We start from the raw sequence: 22949 nt of genomic DNA, 5'->3' as shown, positions 1-22949 counted from the left end.
AGATTTACATGTTCAGACTCACAGCAGAATCCTCTGATGTGTATGTTGGGACCTCAGATGCTTTTTTCTCTCTCATTTCTTCACTTTCTTTATCTAACTCTTCTTCTTTTATTCTTTCGTTTCTGGGATGACTTAACACAACTATGATACTGTTGCACTCAGAATGTTCTAGCAAAGTCTGCAATATTGTCTCCTCTCTCAAACCTTGTTATATCTCAAATGATCTCAAACTTTTTATATCGAGTTCATTTACAGCGCTAGTAATACGCAAATCCACTTTCGTTTCGGAAACTAAACCTACAAAAGGTATTTGTCCCATGTCATGTTGAGGAGAGATTTATTCGCATTACGCATTCCACCCTTAGTATTCCAGTGTTGCAGCAGAGGTGAATCAGTGATACGTTGGGAATAATTCTGCCGTTTCTTTGAGATTGTTTCATGACTAAAAACCGGACGCACAGCAATTAAGAAACTACACAAACTAATGTCACACATCTGACTCAAACAGTGTTAAAGCCGTTCTCACATGGGCCGAGATAGCTGTCGTTGACATGAAGTTGTACGAGATTTGAGATGTCATCTTCCGTTACTTCACGCTGAGAAGGCATAATCGCGTATGGAGTTCTGCAATATTTATCCAGCGTGCTAGGAAACATTGAACAAATAAGAAGCAAGTGCAAGGTCTGCATCGAAAGCAGAACTTGGTAGGCACCTTATTGCATTTGTCGCTTTTAATTGAAGCACATATATGATGGGTTTTAAGTATATTCTTATTTACACCCTAGGATTACAGGCTATTTCTAAGTACCGTTACGTTATACGAATAATTTGTTATAATTAATGACGCAACAGCAATTAAACCCACCAAAAGATCGTAACTTGTAATTCAACGTGGCGCAGTTGGTTGAGTCATCGACTTATGAAGTGGGTTCGAGCCTTCTTGTATCCCTTTTTTTCAACTTTATGTTTTCTGAGAGAATGTGATATTTTCCCTTTTTTTATAACATTTTCATAGATCTTAAAGTTTTTATTTGTACATGTTACAACAAAACATGTTACAACAAAACAACTTGACTACCATAAGGATAAGGCAGGAAATTTGCATTTTAATAGAGGTAACGTAGGAATTTTACGTATGTCCATTTTCGTAAACCGACTCTGTGGCCTGTGAGCCAGATACGGCAGACAACTGCGCCTGGAGAGTGCTATAGTCACAAATTACTTTAACCAGTAAGTCCTATGTGACGATGGCACTGTGTCTTGTGTCATACTATCTATCCACGTCAGCGTTGGACCACTTGTCCCATGTGAGGATGGCTTATCTCTGGTTTCCAAACAAATCCTTTCGGACAAAACAGATCCTTTAAACTTATTACTGAATCTCTGTGGCCTATCAGATAGGTAATCCTTCATCTAGTAGACAGCAGTGCATGACAGAAAGATATTTTTTGTGGATCATAGTGGGAAGAAATTCGCAGGAATGTGTTTTCTGTTCATTAAATTTATGGACTCTGTGACCGCTATAATAGATATGAGGATTATGGCAACGATGCACAACAACATATTTGGAGCACATTGGCATGAAAGGGCCATTGATTCTATTGAAAAAGTGACTAGAAAAATATGATGTCTTTCTTACTGGAGAAAGCTCCGAATTCTACACTATTACATAAATACGAGTCACAATTTAACTTTGTTTCCAAAATCTGGAGAGTTTCTGAACCGTTTACTTCAGATTTTCACACGATACTCAAATAAATCTTCAGGCGGCCAGGGGCTACACATTTTTAATATATGTGTTATAGTATTATATATATATATATATATATATATATATATATATATTATATAAACGATAAATGTTTTTAGCAAGTATCTCGCAAAGTTCTTGACCAATTTACTTCAGGCTTTTACACGATAATTTCTTTAACCTTCAGAAAGACATATGGTTTTTTAAATGATTCATAATAGGGAAATGTTGTTAGCAAAACTCAGCTATAGTCCTTGACTGGCTCATCACAAAATTTAGACGATATTTCTCAAACAATGTAGAATGCACTATTGCCAACAGTTAAAGTGAGCTCCCCACCAGTTTAAAGTGCAAAAACCACCAGAAAACCACTAACTAAAATGCGCCTACTTTTATAATCTCTGAAATTTGAACTAAATTTTTTTAATTATTGTGAAAGAAAACAATAAGTATGTTAGTAATTAGTTCCCTTTATTATTAAGTAATCAAATATTCACAATCATTAAATGAGCATATAATAAATAAATCAGCAATTTAAGGTCAGTTCTATAAAAACAAGTTCTATAACAACAGATAATTATTTGAACGAATTCGTCTTCTTCAGATGAATCATTTTTGTCTGCATCATCATCATCGTCGGTTTCAGGTTGATTTGGTTCCTTGGTGCCGATTTGTTTGACAACGTTTATTGGAATTTCATATTCGTTGCAGCTTTTTCCTTCCAACCTCAAACCACACCCTGTTCTTTTTTAACATATCGGTTAAAAGATTAAACTTCATTCTGTTCCTCTGCTTGCTTTTTATTACATTTATACTGCTAAATAGCCTCCGAACATCGGAATGGAATGAGGCAGTATTATGAAAGTAATCGCAGAAGTCGCTAATTTCTCCAAACTGGATTCCCCATGAGCATGTTTGAAATGCAATACTTCATTCCCAAATTTTTTCATATCTTTAGTCACATTCCAACTCAACAAATGTATTTTTCGTGACTGATCACCCGCTCTTGCTATAAATTCTACACTTTTATTGAACTGAGCCATTCCACCAATCACATCTCCTTTGTTGAGATTTAGTGCTTGTTCAACATTTATCCTGGAATTTTTTTTCCATCAAAATCAAATTTTCTGATAACCTGTTTTTCATTTGTTGAATCAGACTTACTAAAAATGTTACGCACCTATTACGCAACACTTCTTCGTCTTCCTGTGGTAACACTTTTTCTCTCGTTTCAAGCAACTGCTTTTCAAAGCGGAATCTGAGATAACATCTTTGATCGAAGAAATCACGAATATTTTGAATTCTATATTAACTTTTTTCAGTTGGACAGGGAGGGGTAGGAGGAGATGGGCAGGAAGGGGGGAGGAGGAGGTGTACAGAGAGGGGGAGGAGATGGTGGACAGGGACGTGGGAGTAGGTGATGGGCACAGAGAGAGGGAGGAGAAGGAGGCGCTGGAGAGAGAGTGGGCAAGGAGAAGGATACGGGCAGAGCGAGGGGGGAGGGGGAGGAGGAGGAGGAAAAGAACAGGGAGATGGGCGACGAGGAGGTGGAGGGAGGGAGCGAGGAGAAGGTTAGGACGTATATGCAATTCCTATACATAATCAGCAATTGAAAAGTATTGACAGGTTCGTTAGTATTCTAAATTTAGCGGAACTTGAGTCTTTGGTGGCGTTAACTGAGACGCCGGCGGCAGGGTGGAGGGCAGCGTGTGCGGCAGCCCGCGCAGCGCGCCCTCGGAGTGCGGCTCTGGCAGCTACGCGCCGGCGCTGCAGGCGGCCGAGGCGGAGCGCCGCCGCCTGCTGGAGCTGGTGGCCGTACTGCACACGCGCATGGACGAGCGCGAGCAGGCCGCCGCGCAGGCCGACGCCCGCTGGCGCCAGGAGCGCGCGCGCGCCGCCCAGCTGCAGACCAAGGTAGGCTCCCGGGGGCGCTTCTCGTGTCTGGGGACCGTGACACAGGGAAACACCGCCGACAAAAAATTGGTCACCTCCACCAGGCATCCCGCTAATGTCACATAATAACTAGTGGCCATTAAAATTGCTACTCCACGAAGATTACGTGCTACAGACGCGAAATTTAACCGACAGGAAGAAGATGCTGTGATATGCAAATGATTAGCTTTTCAGAGCATTCACACAAGGTTGACGCCGGTGGCGACACCTACAACGTGCTGACATGAGGAAAGTTTCCAACCGATTTCTCATACACAAACAGCAGTTGACCGGCGTTGCCTGGTGAAACGTTGTTGTGATGCCTCGTGTAAGGAGGAGAAATGCGTAACATCACGTTTCCGACTTAGATAAAGGTCTGATTGTAGACTATCGCGATTGCGGTTTATCGTATGGCGACATTGCTGCTCGCGTTGGTCGAGATCCAATGGCTCTTACCAGAATATGGAATAGGTGGGTTCAGGAGGGTAATACGGAACGCCGTGCTGGATCCCAACGGCCTCGTATCACTAGCAGTCGAGATGACAGGCATCTTATCCGCATGGCTGTAACGGATCGTGCAGCCATGTATCGATCCCTGAGTCAACAGATGGGGACGTATGCAACACAGCAACCATCTGCACGAACAGTTCGACGACGTTGCAGCATCATGGACTATCAGCTTGGAGACCGTGGCTGCGGTTACCCTTGATGCTGCATCACAGACAGGAGCGCCTGCGGTGGTGTACTCAACGACGAACCTGGGTGCACGAATGGCAAAACGTCATTTTTTCGGATGAACCCAGGTTCCGGTTACAGCATCATGATGGTCGCATCCGTCTTTGGCAACATCGCGGTGATCGCATATTGGAAGCGTGTACTAGTCATCGCCATACTGGCGTATCACCCATTGTGATGGTATGGGGTGCCACTGGTTACACGTCGCGGTCACCTCTTGTTCGCATTGACAGCACTTTCAATAGTGGACGTTACATTTCAGATGTGTTACGACCCGTGACTCTACCCTTCATTCGATCCCTGTGAAACCCTACATTTCAGCAAGATAATGCGCGACCACATGTTGCAGGTCCTGTACGGGCCTTTGTGGACACAGAAAATGTTCGACTGCTGCCCTGGCCAGCACATTCTCCAGATGTCTCACCAATTGAAAACGTCTGATCAGTGGTGGCCGAGCATCTTGCTGGCCACAATACGCCAGTCACTACTCTTGATGAACTGTGGTATCGTGTTGAAGCTGCATAGGCAGCTGTACCTGTACACGCCATCCAAGCTATGTTTGACTCAATGCCCAGGCGTATCAAGGCCGTTATTACGGCCAGAGATGCTTGTTCAGGGTACTGATTTCTCAGGGTCTATGCACCCAAATTGCGTGAAAATGTGATCACATGTCAGTTCTAGTATAATATATTTGTGCAATGAATACCCGTTTATCATCTGCATTTCTTCTTGATGTAGCAATTTTAATGGCCAGTAATGTACCTAGCTTTAATAATGTCCCCAATTCGGTGAGGAAGTGAGTCCATAAGATCCTTCAGTTATGACATATCCAGCTGAAGTAACATTAGTGATCCTGCGGGATCGTGAATATACCTTTCATCAACAGTCGCAAAAAGTCCCAGACATTTTTTGTGCGATTAAGATAAGGTGACTCTTTGTAATTTATTGGCTTCCGGCACAGGCTCATACAACTGTCTCAACACTGGCAATATGATTCTACAGTTTGTTATGACAATATAAAGTATACATTAGCTTAAGTCCTGCCCTTGTGCGAAGTTGCATAGGCCTAACAAAGGACAGAATCCGACATGAAAGAAATTTTACATCCGCAGTACACTGAAACGAGTAAACAAGGCCAAAATTTTAACACACTATATGCAGAGGTAGTATGCCGTAAAAATCCTACTGGTAACACAGTAAAAAATGATAAAATAGCATAGGTACACATTTGGCATCTCCCCATTTCAATCTACATTAATCATTATATCTCTAAATTAACAACAAAATGTTCTTATATAGGTACTGTATAAATTGTCTTAATGCTTCAGACAGAGAAATAAATATTTGTGCAGCTCTAGAAGCACCATGCAGACAGATCATGAGTATAGTATACAATAGCCAGATATGTGTTTTGCAGCCACACATGTCCATTCACCAGTATTCAGACACTTACACAAAGTATGTACATAGAGACACATTTAAAGGCTGAGTGTTCCACATCGGATGAATAGCACATAAGAATAAAGGCAGTTAATTATGCTTTCCTCTTCTGCTAGAATTCTAATTATCAATAGCAATAGATAGTAGCACAGGGAGTTATTACTCGATGTTGTCACTCTTAAGCAACTAGTATAGTATTTTATACGTTGCAGTATCATTGGACACTAACAAGATTTCGAAGCTTTTATGACCAGCAGCCCAAATATTACATGTAAAGACACTTACGTGATACACGCTCCGAGGACAATGTAGGAATATATAGTTTCGAACTTCTTCCTCTCCGCAATCACATAGAGAGGTTACGCTTAGGCTGAGCCGATAGAGGGGTTTGGTGAACTCCCAGTAATTAAATTTCAGCCTTGCTACAACTGCAATGAAGCTCTTTGATGTCTGTGCCTTATTGTACCGTGGTACTCTTGGAATCCTGGGACCGATTACTGTGTATTCACTGCGCTTGATTTTAGATGTCGTACATCATTAGTCCTACCACTCTTCTGACAGCAGCTTTCTGTCCAGGGGTACAATGTCTCTGAGAAGGAATTTATGATATTTAATACTGTCACGGAGAGAGGTTTGCTTTGCTAGGCTATCTACTTCTTCATTTCCAGGTACCCCAAGGTGGTCTTTCAACCATACCATCACGATATTGCGACACTTCCGCTGCGTCTTTCAGCCATACCATCACGATGTTGAGACACTTCCGCTGCACCTGAAACACAGCGTCGCCCATTGCTGAAACTATGAGGTTGGGACAGGTATTGTGGTGGCGCCCAATCAGTTGTAGGGTCGACATACTGTCAGAGATTATGACTATGTATCAGTTGTGGTCGTCTGTGCGAATGTTGGGGCTTCCAAAATGGCAACCAGCTCAGCTGTCGTATAGTAGACTGTGGATCCAGTTTGTATAGGCCTCGTAGTTTGCTTTAAGGTATCCAATAAGTACTGCCAGCACCTTCCCTAGACTTGGACCTATCTGTGTACACTACGCACGCAACATGATAATAAGACCTGAATTCCATCGTCGTTGAGTTAGTAGGACCCTGGTTTTAAACGATAAACTGGTCCTGGTACCAACATCCAGAGGCGACATTTCGTATGGTCCGTAGCAATGCAGTATAACAGGGCTTTTCCACATCTTGTGCCTTAATTTCAGCATCTCCATGCATTCAGCCGCCACGTGTGAAAGTTGCTTATTTATGCAGTATCATCCGCTCACACAGTACGATGTTAATTCCCGGATTTTTTCGTCATGCGCCCGATATTCGTCGAGAGAGACAGAGATCGCTTGATTTACCGGGCCAGTCGAAGTACGGTACGGTGCATAAATGCAGCCCTGTGAGCGCGCTGTTGTCATTAGCAGGAAGGGCAACGTTTGGTGATCAGGAATGTTTAATAAACATCGTGATTGATGTTTTACTGCTACATGAGTGTGTCGACCCTAGTGAAGGTACGAAAAACACCCCTAAATCGTGATAGAACCATCTCGAACCAAAACTACATACTGCAGATTACGTGCTTCTTTGGGCCATCGGTGCACTCGACGTTTTGCACCAGTTGAAAAAAGGAAGTGAGGCATTGCATGACGCTTCACGCCTCCAGTCAGTTTCCACTTCCCTTGGCCCATTGAAGACCAGCGTCTTTATATGGTTCCCTGAGAAATGACCTTCCCGAAGATATTTGACTCCCAATGTTCACTGCTTGCAGTTTCCTACGCAATGTTCTCTCGGAAACTGATTTGGATGGAATTCACTCACTGACAGCACAAATTCTTCCCACGGTTGAAACCGACTGTCATTGACAAGGTGTGACTCTCCGTCCCTTTCGATTAGGGTCTTGTGATGAGTACTGTTCAAAATGGCCCTGAGCACTATGGGACTTAACTTCTAAGGTCATCAGTCCCCTAGAACTTAGAACTACTTAAGCCTAACTAACCTAAGGACATCACACACATCCATGCCCAAGGCAGGATCCGAACCTGCGACCGCAGCGGTCGCGCGGTTACAGACTGAAGCGCCTTTAACCGCTTGGCCACCCCGGCCGGCGATGAGTACTGTTCTTACACCAGGTTACATGATAGCGTGTGCAACACTATTCCTTACAGATACGTTGGTCAGTTTGCATTGGTACAACAATACATCAGGCAATTTCATTCACCGTATGGTGATGAGCACGTCCAAACACGATAGCATCTTTCTGGAATTCTGTCACGTCTACCCATCTTACTACGCTCATTCCATACAATCGACTGGCATATTAACACCACACCTATGACTTACGTCAGCGACTGAGGATAACGTGACCGTGTCGTACCACTTCTGCACAGTCGACATCGCACCATAGCTACCACCCGTACTCCTTTAAGGAGGTGACTAATATTTTCTCCAGTGAGCTTATGTACCTCTGTGCATTTACCTCCATATTAGATGTTGTATACCACTTCTTTCCCACGAGAGGCAGGAACTGTACATCGGGATCAAGGGAGCCCACTGCCGCAGCGATCATCGACACACAGAGTCGAAGTCCGGCTCGCCGTAACTTACACGGACGTGAAAGCTGAAACACCGCCGCATAGTAGACCAACCCGCTTCAAACCCTTGATGTAATGGAAAACTGGACATAAAATTCTGCAAAATTGTGTTCTCATGTCGCTGATTATTAATCCTATTTCGGAATTTCAGGATTCAAAATGTTGGTTACAATATGGCGGGTCAAAAATTATACATGTAGTGTATTCGACTAGAACTTCAGATATAAGGTGTTACGAGATCGCTGATAACGAACTGGAACTTGAAATTGTCGTGTCGAAATGTATTAATCGATATCTTAGATTATTTAATCGAAAGAGTAGCTTGAGTTGTCCACTGAGAGATGGGTCGAAAAGCAGATCTTTTACTTCAGGTGACATCTGTTTGTCATCTTCAAGTGCCTTTGCTCGAAATAAGTGCATTCTAAGACGTCAGGAGCCGATGGAATACGGCAAACGTCGTTTTCTCACGGGAATATTAGCGCGTAAAATCTCCTCGGTAATGCCGGATATCCTTATTTCGAGCTTTCTGTGCATCTTAAGATAGCCCACCAATCGAAAATGGGGCATCACAACTATGGGGACTGATGTCGACGCCTGGTACCATGAGTATAATTCTACATTTCGTCCTGCCACATTCAAGCAGTTCGTTTTAAATTTCTCGACAGCAATGGCATTCTTGCTTGACGTTGTCTGCAATATTACTTTGCTCTTCATCATCAGGTCCTCATCAATCCCCAAAATTTGTCTAGTTAACAGCGCATCGTAAAAAAAAAAAAAAAAAAAAAAAAAAAAAAAAAAAAAAAAAAAAAAAAAAAAAAAAAAAGCGTCCAGCAGTATTACCATCATTTGTTGTGCCTAAACCGAGCTTGTGCCCTCTGTATAATACTGGAGCTATTCTTTTACTTGGTGGACGTCAACATGAACCGACATATAACAGTGAAAGAGAGAATTGCTCCAACTCTGAGGTGAGTATAAAATAAACCCCTTTGTTGCAAAAGCATAGATTTTTTTTAGAATTTTAGCAGTTTTCTAATTACAGATACAAGTGTGCTAATAAAAATAGTATAATGTCATTTTTGAGGAATTTTATGTCTATCAAGGTATTGCATCTATTAACATCGAAGAATCAATTTTTCAAAATTACAGAATTATCTTACGATAAGTTTTCGAATTTTGGTGTAGGCTAAAACGAACGTCTTGTGTGTGGTTACCCCATTTCTGTGCAGGGTTGAATAGTATTCGAGTGACCTTTTTAATCTTGTAATTTTCTTCTCATGTAGGGCAAAATTACCAACATCCCCGCTACATATTTTATCCCAAATGTCAAATTTTTTTAAAGACATTTGAATGATCAGGTGTTGAACAGCCCCACGGTAAGGCCCTAGTCTACATGTCAGCAATGGAACTTATTTTGTTGAATAGAGTCACTGTTTTCTCCACCGTCAGACACCCACTAAATGATTTTACTGTACTTGCACATGAGTGGTGGCAAGTCCTTCACTGCATCCCGTCCGAGGGCTCCCATTTGACTAGACGGCAACAGTGAGCCGAACATGAACCTCTGCAGCTCTAGTGTGAAAGGGCGGAAATAGTTCAATGTTGTAAAGCCACTTTGCTTCGTCTGATTGGATCTGGATACCTGGTCACCCGTGTGAAAGACTGCTTCGGGTTCTTTGTTCTGAAGGCATTGTCTATTGTGATGTTTTTTTTTCATTAGATGAGGAGGCATGCCTAAAGGGTATAGGAGGGTCCTATATGAACATCACATTGCTATGGGCTATTTCTAGGCGATCTCACTCTCCTGGCACATATTTAAAATTATCGCTAGCATGACCGGTGTTAACATCTCCAAACTCTGGCGATACTTTTGTGCAACAAAGACCGTTTGAGAGTAACACTCATTTTTTCTTAACAAACATTATGAGAAGATTATTTGAAAGGATTCATTCCAGCGACCGGATGATCACCTATCCAAGCGCTAGCCCAGCGCGACAGCGCTTAACTTCGGTGATCTGGCCGGTTCTAGGCGTATCAGTCTGGAACCGCGCGACCGCTACAGTCGCAAGTTCGAATCCTGCCTCCGACATGGATGTGTGTGATGTCCGTAAGTTAGTTAGGTTTAAGTAGTGCTAAGTTCTAGGGGACTGATGACCTCAGATGTTGAGTCCTATGGTGCTCACAGCCATTTGAACCATTTTTTTTCGTTGATCTGACGGGACCCGGTTTTAACCACTGCGACAAGGCTGTGTACGCCCAAAAGGGGCTCACGTTTATAGCAATTGCTATCTTTTCAAAATTTATTAACTTCTTAATGAAATGGAATAACGGTACACAAAAATTACGGAAAAATACGTCTACACCTAGTTATGGTTACTAATTACACTACTGGCCATTAAAATTGCTACACCAAGAAGAAATACAGATGATAAACGGGTATTCATTGGACAAATATATTATAATAGAACTGACATGAGATTACATTTTCACGCAATCTGAGTGCATAGATCCTGAGAAATCAGTACCCTGAACAAGCACCTCTGGCCGTAATAACGGCCTTGATACGCCTGGGCATTGAGTCAAACAGAGCTTGGATGGCGTGTACAGGTACAGCTGCCCATGCAGCTTCGACGCGATACCACAGTTCATCAAGAGTAGTGACTGGCGTATTGTGACGAGCCAATTGCTCGGCCACCATTGACCAGACGTTTTCAATTGGTGAGAGATCTGGAGAATGTGCTGACTAGGGCAGCAGTCGAACATTTTCTGCACCCAGAAAGGCCCGTACAGGACCTGCAACATGTGGTCGCGCATTATCCTGCTGAAATGTAGGGTTTCGCAGGGATCGAATGAAGGGTAGAGCCACGGGTCGTAACACATCTGAAATGTAACGTCCACTGTTCAAAGTGCCGTCAATGCGAACAAGAGGTAACCGAGACGTGTAACCAATGGCACCCCATACCATCACAACGGGTGATACGCCAGTATGGGAATGACGAATACGCGCTTCCAATGTGCGTTCACCGCGATGTTGCCAAACACGGATGCAACCATCATGATGCTGTAAACGGAACCTGGTTTCATCCGAAAAAATGACGTTTTGCCATTCGTGCACCCAGGTTCGTCGTTGAGTACACCATCGCAGGCGCTCCTGTCTGTGATGCAGCGTCAAGGGTAACCGCAGCCATGGTCTCCGAGATGATAGTCCATACTGCTGCAAACGTCGTCAAACTGTTCGTGGCAGATGGTTGTTGTCTTGCAAACGCCCCCATCTGTTGACTGAGGGATCGAGACGTGCAGCCACTGCACGATCCGTTACAGCCATGTGGATAAGATGCCTGTCATCTCGACTGATAGTGATACGAGGCCGTTGGGATCCAGCACGGCGTTCCGCATTACCCTCCTGAAACCACCGATTCCATATTCTGCTAACAGTCATTGGATCTCGACCAACGCGAGCAGCAATGGTGCGATACGGTAAACCGCAATCGCGATAGTCTACAATCAGACCTTTATCAAAGTCGGAAACGTGATGATACGCATTTCTCCTCCTTACACGAGGCATCACAACAACGTTTCACCAGGCAACGCCGGTCAACTGCTGTGTGTGTATGAGAAATCGGTTGGAAACATTCCTCATGTCAGCACGTTGTAGGTGTCGCCACCGGCGCCAACCTTGTGTGAATGCTCTGAAAAGCTAATCATTTGCATATCACAGCATCTTCTTCCTGTCGGTTAAATTTCACGTCCGTAGAACGTCATCTTCGTGGTGTAGCAATTTTAATGGCCAGTAGTGTATTTAAAGTCTCTCGTCTGCCCCTGCATCACACATAAAATTAATAATAACATTGAAGGATTCATCAATAAAAGCGAATTCCTATCTTATCTGTTGTTTCAAAGGCTTTCTATACATCATTAATTTCAATCTATCTACACCTACATAGACACTCCGCAAGCCAGCATACGGTGCCTGGCAGAGGGTACCTTACACCGCTTCTTTTCATTTCGCTTCCTTTTCCACTCGCAAACAGAGCGAGGCAAAAACGACTGTCTGCTTGCCTCCGTATGAGTTATCGTTTCTCGTATCTTCGTGGTCCTTACGCGTGATGTATGTTGGCGGCAGCAGAATTGTATGGCAGTCATCTGGGTTCCGGGGCATGTTGGCATTGCTGAGAATGAAAGGGCAGATCTCGCAGCCAAGGGGGCGTGTCTCGCCCCACAAGTATCTCAAGTGTGCTATCCCCTTGCACGCACTCACCTCGCTGTTGAGCTCACGGGTCATGTGTCGGTGGGAGGATGAGTGGCTGGAAGTGACTGACAATAAGCTCCGTATAGTCAAGCCCACAACGCGTGTGTGGTGTACTTCCTTTCAGCCCCATCGACGGGGCGAGGTTCTCCTCACTCGGCTTCGAATAGGCCACAGCCCTATGACGCACGGCTTCCTGCTCCGGCGAGAGGAACCTCCAATTTGTGGTGCTTGCGGCGTCCAGGTTACTGTGCGCCACGTTTTATTGGATTGCGTTTTATTTTGTGACCAGCGGGTCGCGGTTGACTTGCCAGCGGACCTGCCATCTCTTTTAGGCAACACTCGGACGAATGTGGTTAAAGTTTTAAAGTTCTGTGCCCTGTCAAATGTTTTTACAAAGATTTTAGGGAGAGGATTTTGGTTTGCTCATTGTGTGAGAAGCTCGCCCATATTATATGTAAGTGGCCAGCCAATAACAATTTCCTGTGTCATTCTTGTTGCTATGCTTTGTTGACCACTCTGTCCGCCAAATCACATACGTATATACTGTAGAAAACAAAAGCGGTTGCATCACTTTTCCCTGGGGCACTGTTTAGAAACTGAGGATGGAGTAGATGTACTATGCCTGTCTGAACGTCACATAGTCACAGATATGGAAAAGATAAGTGCAAACATATCACTAAATTATCCTACTATGTCTGTTTTCATTCACTGCCTTCATATGGCAACGTATTTTGGTGTAAGTTGTCATTAACGAAAAAGTATTCATGCACAGAATAACAGCTGGAGCCCATTCACAGTACCTTTGCAATACATATATTCCCTTATGAAATTTGTTGTTAATAACCCATCTCAATTCAAAAATAATAGCGAAGTGCATAGTAAGGATGATCTTCACTATTCTGGGTTAAATCTGACTTTTGCACAGAAAGAGGTGAATTATGCTGCCACAAAAATATTTGGTCATTTTCCAAATAGCACCGAAAGTCTGACAGACAGTCAACCAACATTTAAGAAAAAATTAAAAGAATTTATGAATGACAACTCCTTCTGCTCAATAGATGAATTAGACATGAAGTAATAACTGTAAAAAATTTGTTATACTGTTAAAGAAAACTTATGATAAACTGACACATTCCACATCATTACGAAATTTCGTATTCGTGATCTATGGAACAGGTACTAGTGTAATATACTCCTGACGATACCCTTGTTTCTGATGAACACTCGCCATCGAGGACATCATACTGGGTTTATTACTTAAGAAGCCTTCAGGACACTCACATATATGTGAGCTTATTCCAGATGCTTGTACCTTCGTTAACAGCCTACAATGGGGCATCGTGTCAAATGCTTTTAGCAAATCAAGGAATGTGGACTCTGCCTGATGTCCTTCATCCATAGTTCGCAGTGTATCATGTGAGAAAAGGGAAAGCTGATTTACGAAGGAGCGATAATTCATAAAACCATACTGATTCGTGGACATAAACTTCTTAGTCTCAAGAAAGTTTAATGTACTCGAACTGAGAATTTGTTCAAGGATTCTACCACAAACCGAAATTAGGAATGCTGGTCTGTTATTCTGAGGGTCCGTTCATTTACCCTTCTACTACTATACTAATGTAATATTGAACTACTACAGACTCACAGGACAAAAAATACTTAGTCACCCCAGTGCGCAAGCACAGATGACTCGTTAAGCGTTTATCAGTGGCGGAATAATCGAGTCAAGTGTTCAACCGCACAGCCGCTACATGAGCCTAAGGAATTAACGATCAGTGAGACATTTGTGTTTCAAGCGGACACTGTACGTAGACGTAGGTAGATGTAAGAACGTGACAGAGAGCCAAAAAGGGACAATCGTTTTTGGCCGTGTGGTGTGTGAAGTTGCTGAATTTGTTAGTGTTTTGTGGCGAAATGTTCAGCGTGTCAAGAAGTGGTGTAACGCACGTGGTCGCGAAACACGTCGTCTGAACTGCGGGCGGAAGAAGACCCTAACTAAGTGGAACCGAAGACACGTTTCACAACTTGTGAATCAAAGTCGCGTCCGAATCCGACAGGAACTGCTGCAGGCAATGAAAGTCCTTCCCAGCCTATTACAGAAGGATAACATGGCGACGGGAACTGGATTCAATGAACATTTTGAGTCGGTCACCTCGCAAGAGGCCGTTGCTCACACAGCCACATAATGCTGTGCGTCTTAAGAGGGCTGTAAATCATCGACTGTGGACAGTAGCTGATTGGCGGAACGCAATGTGGTCCGACGAATCACTTTCTTTGCCTGTATTAAAATGACGCACGTCCTCGAGTCAAATGAAACATTTCATCCTATATGTGTGAAAGGTCAGGCTGAAGCCGGAGGCGGGTCTGTGATGTTTCAGGGGCGTTTTTCTAATAATGAACTGGACCTGCTCGCCGAGATTATCATTAAAACAGGTCATTTAAAAATTCTGAGTGATCAGGCGTTGTCTTTCAGTCAACGTCTGTGTAATGAATATGCTACTGATACCCCTGTTTTTCAAGAAGACAACACCAAAAAAGAATATATGACTGGTTTTATGGATACTCTCCCGGCCTATTACAATTCGATTGGCCTGCAAAATCACCTGACTTGAAACCCACAGCAAATAAGTGAGACTTGTTGGAACGGCCGGAAAACCGCCGATATCGGCATCCCCGCAGTTTCGTGGGACTGTACGATCAAATTCTCAGCGGGCGCCTTAACCTGGGTGCGATGTACCTGCAAACCTAACCAAATAAATGGTTATCAAGTCCAGGGGCGGAATTACACAGTATTAAATAATGCCTGTAATGATTTCTCTAATGATGACTAATATTTTGTCCAGTGAGCTTACGAAAACGAGTTGTTGTTTGACATTGTTACCAAAAATATCGAGAAGCTCTTGACCAGTTCGTTTTAAGTTCTTACGCGATACTCTAATAAATCTTCGGTCGGATATGGGCTATATATTTTGAAAGATATATTGTAAACAAATATCTGTGTACTCCATAATGGCTTGGTTCAAATGGCTCTGAGCACTATGGGACTCAACTGCTGAGGTCATTAGTCCCCTAGAACTTAGAACTAGTTAAACCTAACTAACCTAAGGACATCACAAACATCCATGCCCGAGGCAGGATTCGAACCTGCGACCGTAGCGGTCTTGCGGTTCCAGACTGCTGTGTACTCCATAAAGCCGAAACGTTGTTACCGAAAATCTCAAAAATTTCTTGACTGATCTACTTAATCTTTTTACACGATACTCTAACGGACGTTCAGACGGACACACACACATAACCACACACACACACACACACACACACACACACACATATATATATATATATATATATATATATATATATATATATATATATATATATGGAGAAACGTTGTTAGCAAAATTCTCGAAAAGTTCTTAACCGATGAATTTCAAAATGTTACACGAATCTCTAATAAACTTTCGAACAGGAATAAGCCACATAATTTCATATATATGCTCTAATGAATAATCAGAAGCGCGTAAGCTATTATATTTTCAATGCACTTTGTATATAAATATGCAAATAAAATATATAAAGAGGGAACGTTCCAGGAAAATATTTCGAAAACTTCTTGACCTGTTTACTCGAAATTTTTCATGGTAGTGTAATAAATATCAACACAGACATAGGCTACATATTTTTAAACAATAATATAAATGTTTTGTGTTAAAATATAAAGAAAATGCTGAGCTGTGAAAATGTGGAGTTTAGCTTTCTTTGCTGCAGGCAATCTGAACTGCAATAGCGGGGCATTTAAACCATTAAACCATTAAACAAGTTATTTCTCTCATAAATATTCTTTCTCCTTACATATAATTGTTTTTAAAAATTGTGCGCACAACTATGTGCTTCATAGCAGTCGGTTTTCACAGGAAACAAGAAAGTAGTGGCTTACGACTGGAGTGTTACCATAGACTCTCAATCGTCAGATACTTTGCAGTTCCACCCATTTGCAGATTAAAACAATGCAAAATACTGTCATTGAAGCTACTATCCTCAGAGATCCAGCAGCAGGAGAGGTCTCTCATACTTCGTATACCAATGATCTCAATTGATTCAACCACTCATTTTAAGCGACTTCACTTCCCAAATAAGGATTCGTTGGCAATAACAATAAACAAGGGTCGGGATCAGATAGGAGAGGAAGAGGTGATGAAGAGAAAGCAGGGTGGAAATGGATGTAGAGAGGTGGAAGGAGGACGGACACAGAGAGGCGGGTGGAGGAAGAGATGGAGATAGAGATGGGAGAAGAAGTGATGGACAGAGAGAGGGGGAGAAGAAGATTAGGACTATATCCAATTCCCATACAAATTTATCAGCTGCGAATCACTGTCAGGTTCGCTAGCTATTTATTAAATTCCACCCCCTCCTCCCTCCCTCCCTCCCTTAGAGAGTGTAGCACCTCAAAAGGAAGGACACAGGTCTAGAGTTTAACGCCTTCTTGATACCAGTGACTTCACGCACAAGGGATTACCTATGTTGAACACGGATACGATAGAAAACAGATTGAGATTACTTTGAAGCAACAATCTCATTGTTTGTCTGAAGTGCATTTGCTCAACAGTGGACAGTTTCATCAGTCAATCTACACATGCATTTGGACTCCGATCATTAGGAAGGGGAAGCCAGTGCGTTTATCAGTTCCTTGTTCTCGTAGAGTACTCAAGTAACACTTAACTGTCATCACCGATCGATACAACTCCAGCCGCTTGCCACAACATGTAACAATATGTATTGCTTCACCTAATGCTCTTTCATAATATAATATTATAATAGATTTTTACTACTGTGAGATTACTTATTCGGCTGCTATACCTTATTAGTATTCAATGCACTTCACAGCAACTTTCACATATACGGCGGCGCACTTAGAGATTCAGGGCTTCATTACTGCAAAGGTTACGTAGATGGCACAGTACTTCATGTAGATGGGACTAAAAGTGCTGTTAGCAAACCGGTGAATAGCTCCAGTGATATTCGCGAGAAAATTTAATTAACTTATAGCACGGAAGCAATGGCAGCATTTATTTCGGACTTAAAGTAAGGAGACAGGGACATGTGGATGCATTTAAAGTTTTTAAGATAGACTTGCTGTATCAGCATGCAAACTTCTCTGTGGATGCGGCTAGTCCTTTTGAGGACAACTGCCGACTGTCATACACTGATGGAAACGGAAAGTGCTACACCGTGAAGCAACAGTGCGATAATTAACAAACTCTGTAGCTATGTCCGTCAAATAAGAGGTAATAAATAATTAAGCTACCGTTCCCATCGGAACTGATGACTCTTATCGACATCAGTGCCATAAGTGACACCACAGGCACGAATAACCATTGTATTTGTGGCAATAACAAATCAAAGAGACTGTCAACGTCTTCTTCACACTTGCCATACCTGAAATACACGCTATTCCAGCTCAAAAATATTCCTGGTTGGAGGCTGGTTTGAAAGTATAGGTCTTCCCATAAAATCGTAGACATGACAGATCAGGAAATCAGGCAGACTAGTCAACGACACGTATATTCATTATGGTGTATGAGGTGCGAATGGCAAAGTGGGATCCTGCTGAAATATGCCATTTAATACATTGTTCATAAAGGACATGACAACAAGGTTTAATATATTTGCCTCATACTGGCGATCATTGAGCCTGGCTTAAACATTTACTAGATCATTCGTCTTCTAATATCTAATAGCTCCCCACCCTACGATTCAATGATGGGTCTCGACAATCACAGTTTCGTGACCTTTACCCTTCTACGGGAATGTAGGCTTCGACCTGACAGCCGTACACAAAAGTGAGACTCATAGCTGAACACCACAATATGTCATTCAGTGTCCCAGTTGACTAGGACTCTACACTGTGCAAGTTTCTATCGACTGTGGTATGGTGTCAGTAGCAAATGATGCATGGCAGCTCAAACCCAATTTCCAGTAATCTGTTCACTATGGACACTGTCTGCCTGTAATTCCAGTGTTGCCATCTGTGTATTCATCAAGCTGTTCTAACAGTCCTATTATCTCCATGTTGTACAGTCCTCACGGAAGGACCTGTGCCTACTCTCCTTGCTACATTAGTGTCCTGAGACCATCTCGTCACCACTCATTCTACAGTCATTGCACTATAGCCATGTCTCTGTGTGGTCTATTGGTACAATGCTAACATGTCCCTCATGGCAATGAGTCGACCTTAGGTCAAGTCCAAGCATGCATGTGCACATCCTGTCAGAAGGCTGAATTGTGACCTCCACCTGAAAAGTTCTAGTAGCGTTAGCCACACCCAATAACTACAATGTAACCACACCATTCTTTATCAGTTAGAATGACTTTTTTTGTTTTGAAAATAAGCTACGATAAGGATGAATTTAATCAAAACGTCCCACAGGGTTGGAGTAACCGTTTTGTTACCATTCAGCCAATGTGTTAGCAATATAAGACTTTCCACATCCATCAGTGTAATTGTGATGAAGAGAATTGTGCAGATTGGTACGTGGATGGCAGGTGGAGCGGCTGGAACTGGAGCGCCAAAGCCTGGTGAAGGTCGGCTGCTATCGCGGGCCGGCCAACAAGCAGCTGCAGCAGCAGCTGCTAACGATCGAGGAGCGCCAGCAGCTGGAGCTGCTGCAGGAGGAGGTGGCGCTGCTGCGCACCAGGGTGGACGTGCTGCGCAGGGAGAAGGAGGACGACCGCGCCAAATACCTGTCGCTGCTGCAGCGCTCCTGGGACCAGGTGCCTTTCTTCTTGTCATCTTCAGTCTGAGATCCTTTGGCGCAGCTCTTCACACTTGTGTACCTCATACAGGCCTCCTTATCTTAAATCCACTTGAACCTGCTGACTGTAGTCAACTGTTCATCTCCCTCTACAAGTTTTACACCCTCTCTCTCCCCTCCCCTCCCCCCCCCCCCCCACACACATATGACTTTTCGCACTTTTATAATAGTTGTGTAAACAAATGATAAAAAGGATGTATATAAGGAGCCATAAGCAACAAATGAAAATTTATATCAAGTGCAGAAGTCGAAGGCCAATCTGGTGTGCTCTAAGCAAATGCACTAACTACTACGCCACTGCATCACAATGGCTTTGCACAGCTGTATGGACTACACTAACAGACTTGAAACTTGAAAATGTCTCTGGAACCATGTAGTTTCATTTTATTAAAAGCACCTATATTTGGATTTCAGGCAGAACCCCCATTTCGTTCAATGCTGAGGTGCTGTTCCAATACAATTGGAGAGCCTCTACACTGCTGTTCAAGTGTAGGGGGGGATACCAGGTGGACTGAGGCGTGAATGGGAATCAGGATTGAAAGAGAGACATGCTAGGTTAGCCCACATGTTTGTGCAAAGCCATTGTGCCAGTGTGGCACAGTGGTTAGCACATATGCCTAGTGAGCAGGAGACCTACGTTCGAATCCCGACCTTGGTTTAAATTTTCATTTGCCGCTTCAGTCTGCATATATACGTCACAGATATTTTACACCTTAAAAGATCTCTGGAGCCATATTGTTTCATTTGATTAAATGCACTTATGCCTGACTCTCAGGCAGGATTCCCCTTTTCCTTCGATGGTGAGATGCTATTTCAATGAAGTTGGACAGCCTCTGCAATGCTGTTCGAGTTTATGTGGACTACTGAGTGCGGTGATGCATGAATAAGAATTTGGATTGAGGAGGCAGGCTTGCTAGGGTAGTTCATGGAGTTGTGTAAAGCCACTGTACCAGTGTGGCATAGTAGTCAGGGCATCTGCCTGGTGAGAAAGAGACCCAAGATCGAATCTTGGTCTTGGTATAAATTTTCATCTGTCACTCCAAGTCTTCATATATATCTTCTTCTTTCTTTCTTCTTTTGCTACTGCCTTTATCCTGCATTGTGTGCAGGGTAGGCAGGGTTAAGTACGGAATTGGCATGGTTAATTTGAAGGGGTGGCAGGATGATCTTCCTGCCGCCATCCCATACTCCCCAGGACGGAAGTAGTGTACCCCAGCTGTCTGTGTCTAGTGTAAATCGCGAAATAGTGTGAATGTGTTTCAAATGTCTGCAAGTCGGGGAACTGAGGCGGGACATGGGGACCAGCCCGGTCTTCACCTAGGAGGATGTGGAACACCGCCTAAAAACACATTCAGGCTGGCCAGCACACCGGCCATCGTCGTTAATCTGCTGGGTTGATTCGATCTGGGGTCAGCGCTCCTACCTGAGTCCAGCAAGCAGCACGTAAGGGCTCTGGGCTACCCTGGTGGGTGATGTGCCAGATTCTCCGCCACCACTACACACCAAGATAGCAGCCTGAAGGTGACTGACCATAGCCAATAACACATTCAGCTGTTCACATTTATTGCCAAAGTTGAATGTGCTGTTGGATGTGGTTAGCCACCTTCAGGCTGCTACCTCAGCATGTAGTGGTGGCGGAAAATATTGCACATCGCATGGGACACCTCAAGTGTCATTTGTTTTGCCCATGGGCTCTGCTTCCTAGGCACCTCATAGTGCACCCGAAGCAGTGGATCCACCCTCACAGCAGGGTGAGTGGCGGATGGTAAGCGTTTGTATCGCTCAAGGCGGAGGGCCAATGTGGAGGCTGGCCACCTGGCCTCGATCATTTTCCCTGTGAGTGGACAGTTAATCGCTCCTTCAGCAGGATCCGAGCAGGCACACAGGAGGAGGGGTTTACTGGCTATGGGGAGCTTCAGTGTTAGGTGCGTTGTGGAGCCCCTTAGGTAGATAGCGTTCAGGGCTTGAAAGAAAGCCAATGTGAACTCAGTGTGTCTGCTGGAGGGGCGGGGGGGGGAGGGGGGGGCATGTGAGGCGTGGAGGCGACCGTGCCGGTGGCTATCGAGCGTGCTGGGTGCAGTCGTCTGCAAATTGTGACTCACGTCCGCACCAATGGCACCTGCCGCATGGGTTCTGAGGCGATCCTCGCTTTGTACAGACGGCTGGTGGAGTTGGTGAAGACTGCTAACCTCTCCCGCGGGGAGCGAGCAGAGCTCTTAATTCGCAGCAATGTTCCTAGAGTTGAGTGGGGTCCGTTGGTTTGGAGCCGAGTGGAGGGTGTCAACCAAAGGCTTCGTCGACTCTGTGACGGTCTGGGCTGCAGATTTCTGGACATGCGCTATCGTGTGACGTTTGTAGGACTCCCCTTGATAGGTCATAGGCGCACTAAACAAAGGAAGCAGCTACTTGGGTTGCAGAGTACTTGTGGAGTGACAATGAGTGTTTCTTAGCCTAGGCGGTAATTTGAGGTGCTTTGATGAATACTCACCAGTCGTTTCACAGCGAAGGAAGTCAAACGGTGTTCAGAATCAAGACACTTCGACTGTCACGATTTATCAGTAAACTGTCGAAGTATTCTTAATAAAGTTTCCGAATTTACTGCCCTCCCAGAAAAATTCTCATGCTGAAATTGTTCTTGGGATTAAGAGCTGCCTGAAATCCGAGAAGGCAAGCTCTGAGACATATAGCGAGTCGTGGAACGCATATTGAAAAGACAGATTAGAGATTATTGGACGCGGAATGTTCATTACAGTTGATAAAAATATTGTCTCTATTGAGGTCGAAGTTGACTATCAAAGTTGAGTGAGTCGTCTAGTTGCTTATAACAAGCGTAGGTGAAACTAGGTTAATTGTTGGATGTTTTTACCGGTCATCCGATTCCGCTGTGGCAGCTCTAGAGGCATTCAAAGAAAGTCTGCGGTCAGTAGTGCGTAAATACTCAGATACTCAGATCAAGCAATACCAGTTGGAGGCGACTTTAACCTGCCGAGTATAGACTGGGATGTCTATGGATCATTGCGGTGGGTACAGACAAACAATCGGGTCAAATACTTTTGAACGTTCTGAACATTGTCTTGAGTAACTAGCTCGACAGCCCACACCCAATGGAAATATCTTAGACCTTGTATCCACAAATAGCCCGGAACTTACCGACAATGTCAGTATAGAAACGGGGATCAGCGATCATTATGTCATTATAGCAACTATGATTACGCAAGTTAATAAATCAGTCAAGAAAGCTAGGAGAGTGTTTCTGCTAGATGGATCAGATAAGTAGTTATTAATATCTCAGTTAGTGAATTGGCACCACTTAGTTCAAAAAATGGTTCAAATGGCTCTGAGCACTATGCGACTTAACTTCTGAGGTCATCAGTCGCCTAGAACTTACAACTAATTAAACCTAACTAACCTAAGGACATCACAGACATCCATGCTCGAGGCAGGATT

General features: G+C 43.6%; 1 protein-coding gene across 1 annotated transcript in view; it reads left to right on the top strand.

Moving 5' to 3' along the window:
- Positions 1–22949, top strand: part of LOC124710291 (coiled-coil domain-containing protein 13-like) — a 149104-nt gene that overhangs the window by 42574 nt on the left and 83581 nt on the right. The window contains exons 8-10 of the mRNA XM_047240916.1: positions 3445–3664; positions 19345–19463; positions 20936–20948. Coding sequence (XP_047096872.1) covers positions 3445–3664; positions 19345–19463; positions 20936–20948 — 352 coding nt within the window. The remainder of the gene's footprint in view (positions 1–3444; positions 3665–19344; positions 19464–20935; positions 20949–22949) is intronic.

Source organism: Schistocerca piceifrons, chromosome 1, assembly GCF_021461385.2.
Source record: "Schistocerca piceifrons isolate TAMUIC-IGC-003096 chromosome 1, iqSchPice1.1, whole genome shotgun sequence".
Classification (NCBI taxonomy): domain Eukaryota; kingdom Metazoa; phylum Arthropoda; class Insecta; order Orthoptera; family Acrididae; genus Schistocerca; species Schistocerca piceifrons.
The sequence above is the reverse complement of the archived record's forward strand: the minus strand, read 5'-3'. Positions and strand labels throughout refer to the sequence as shown.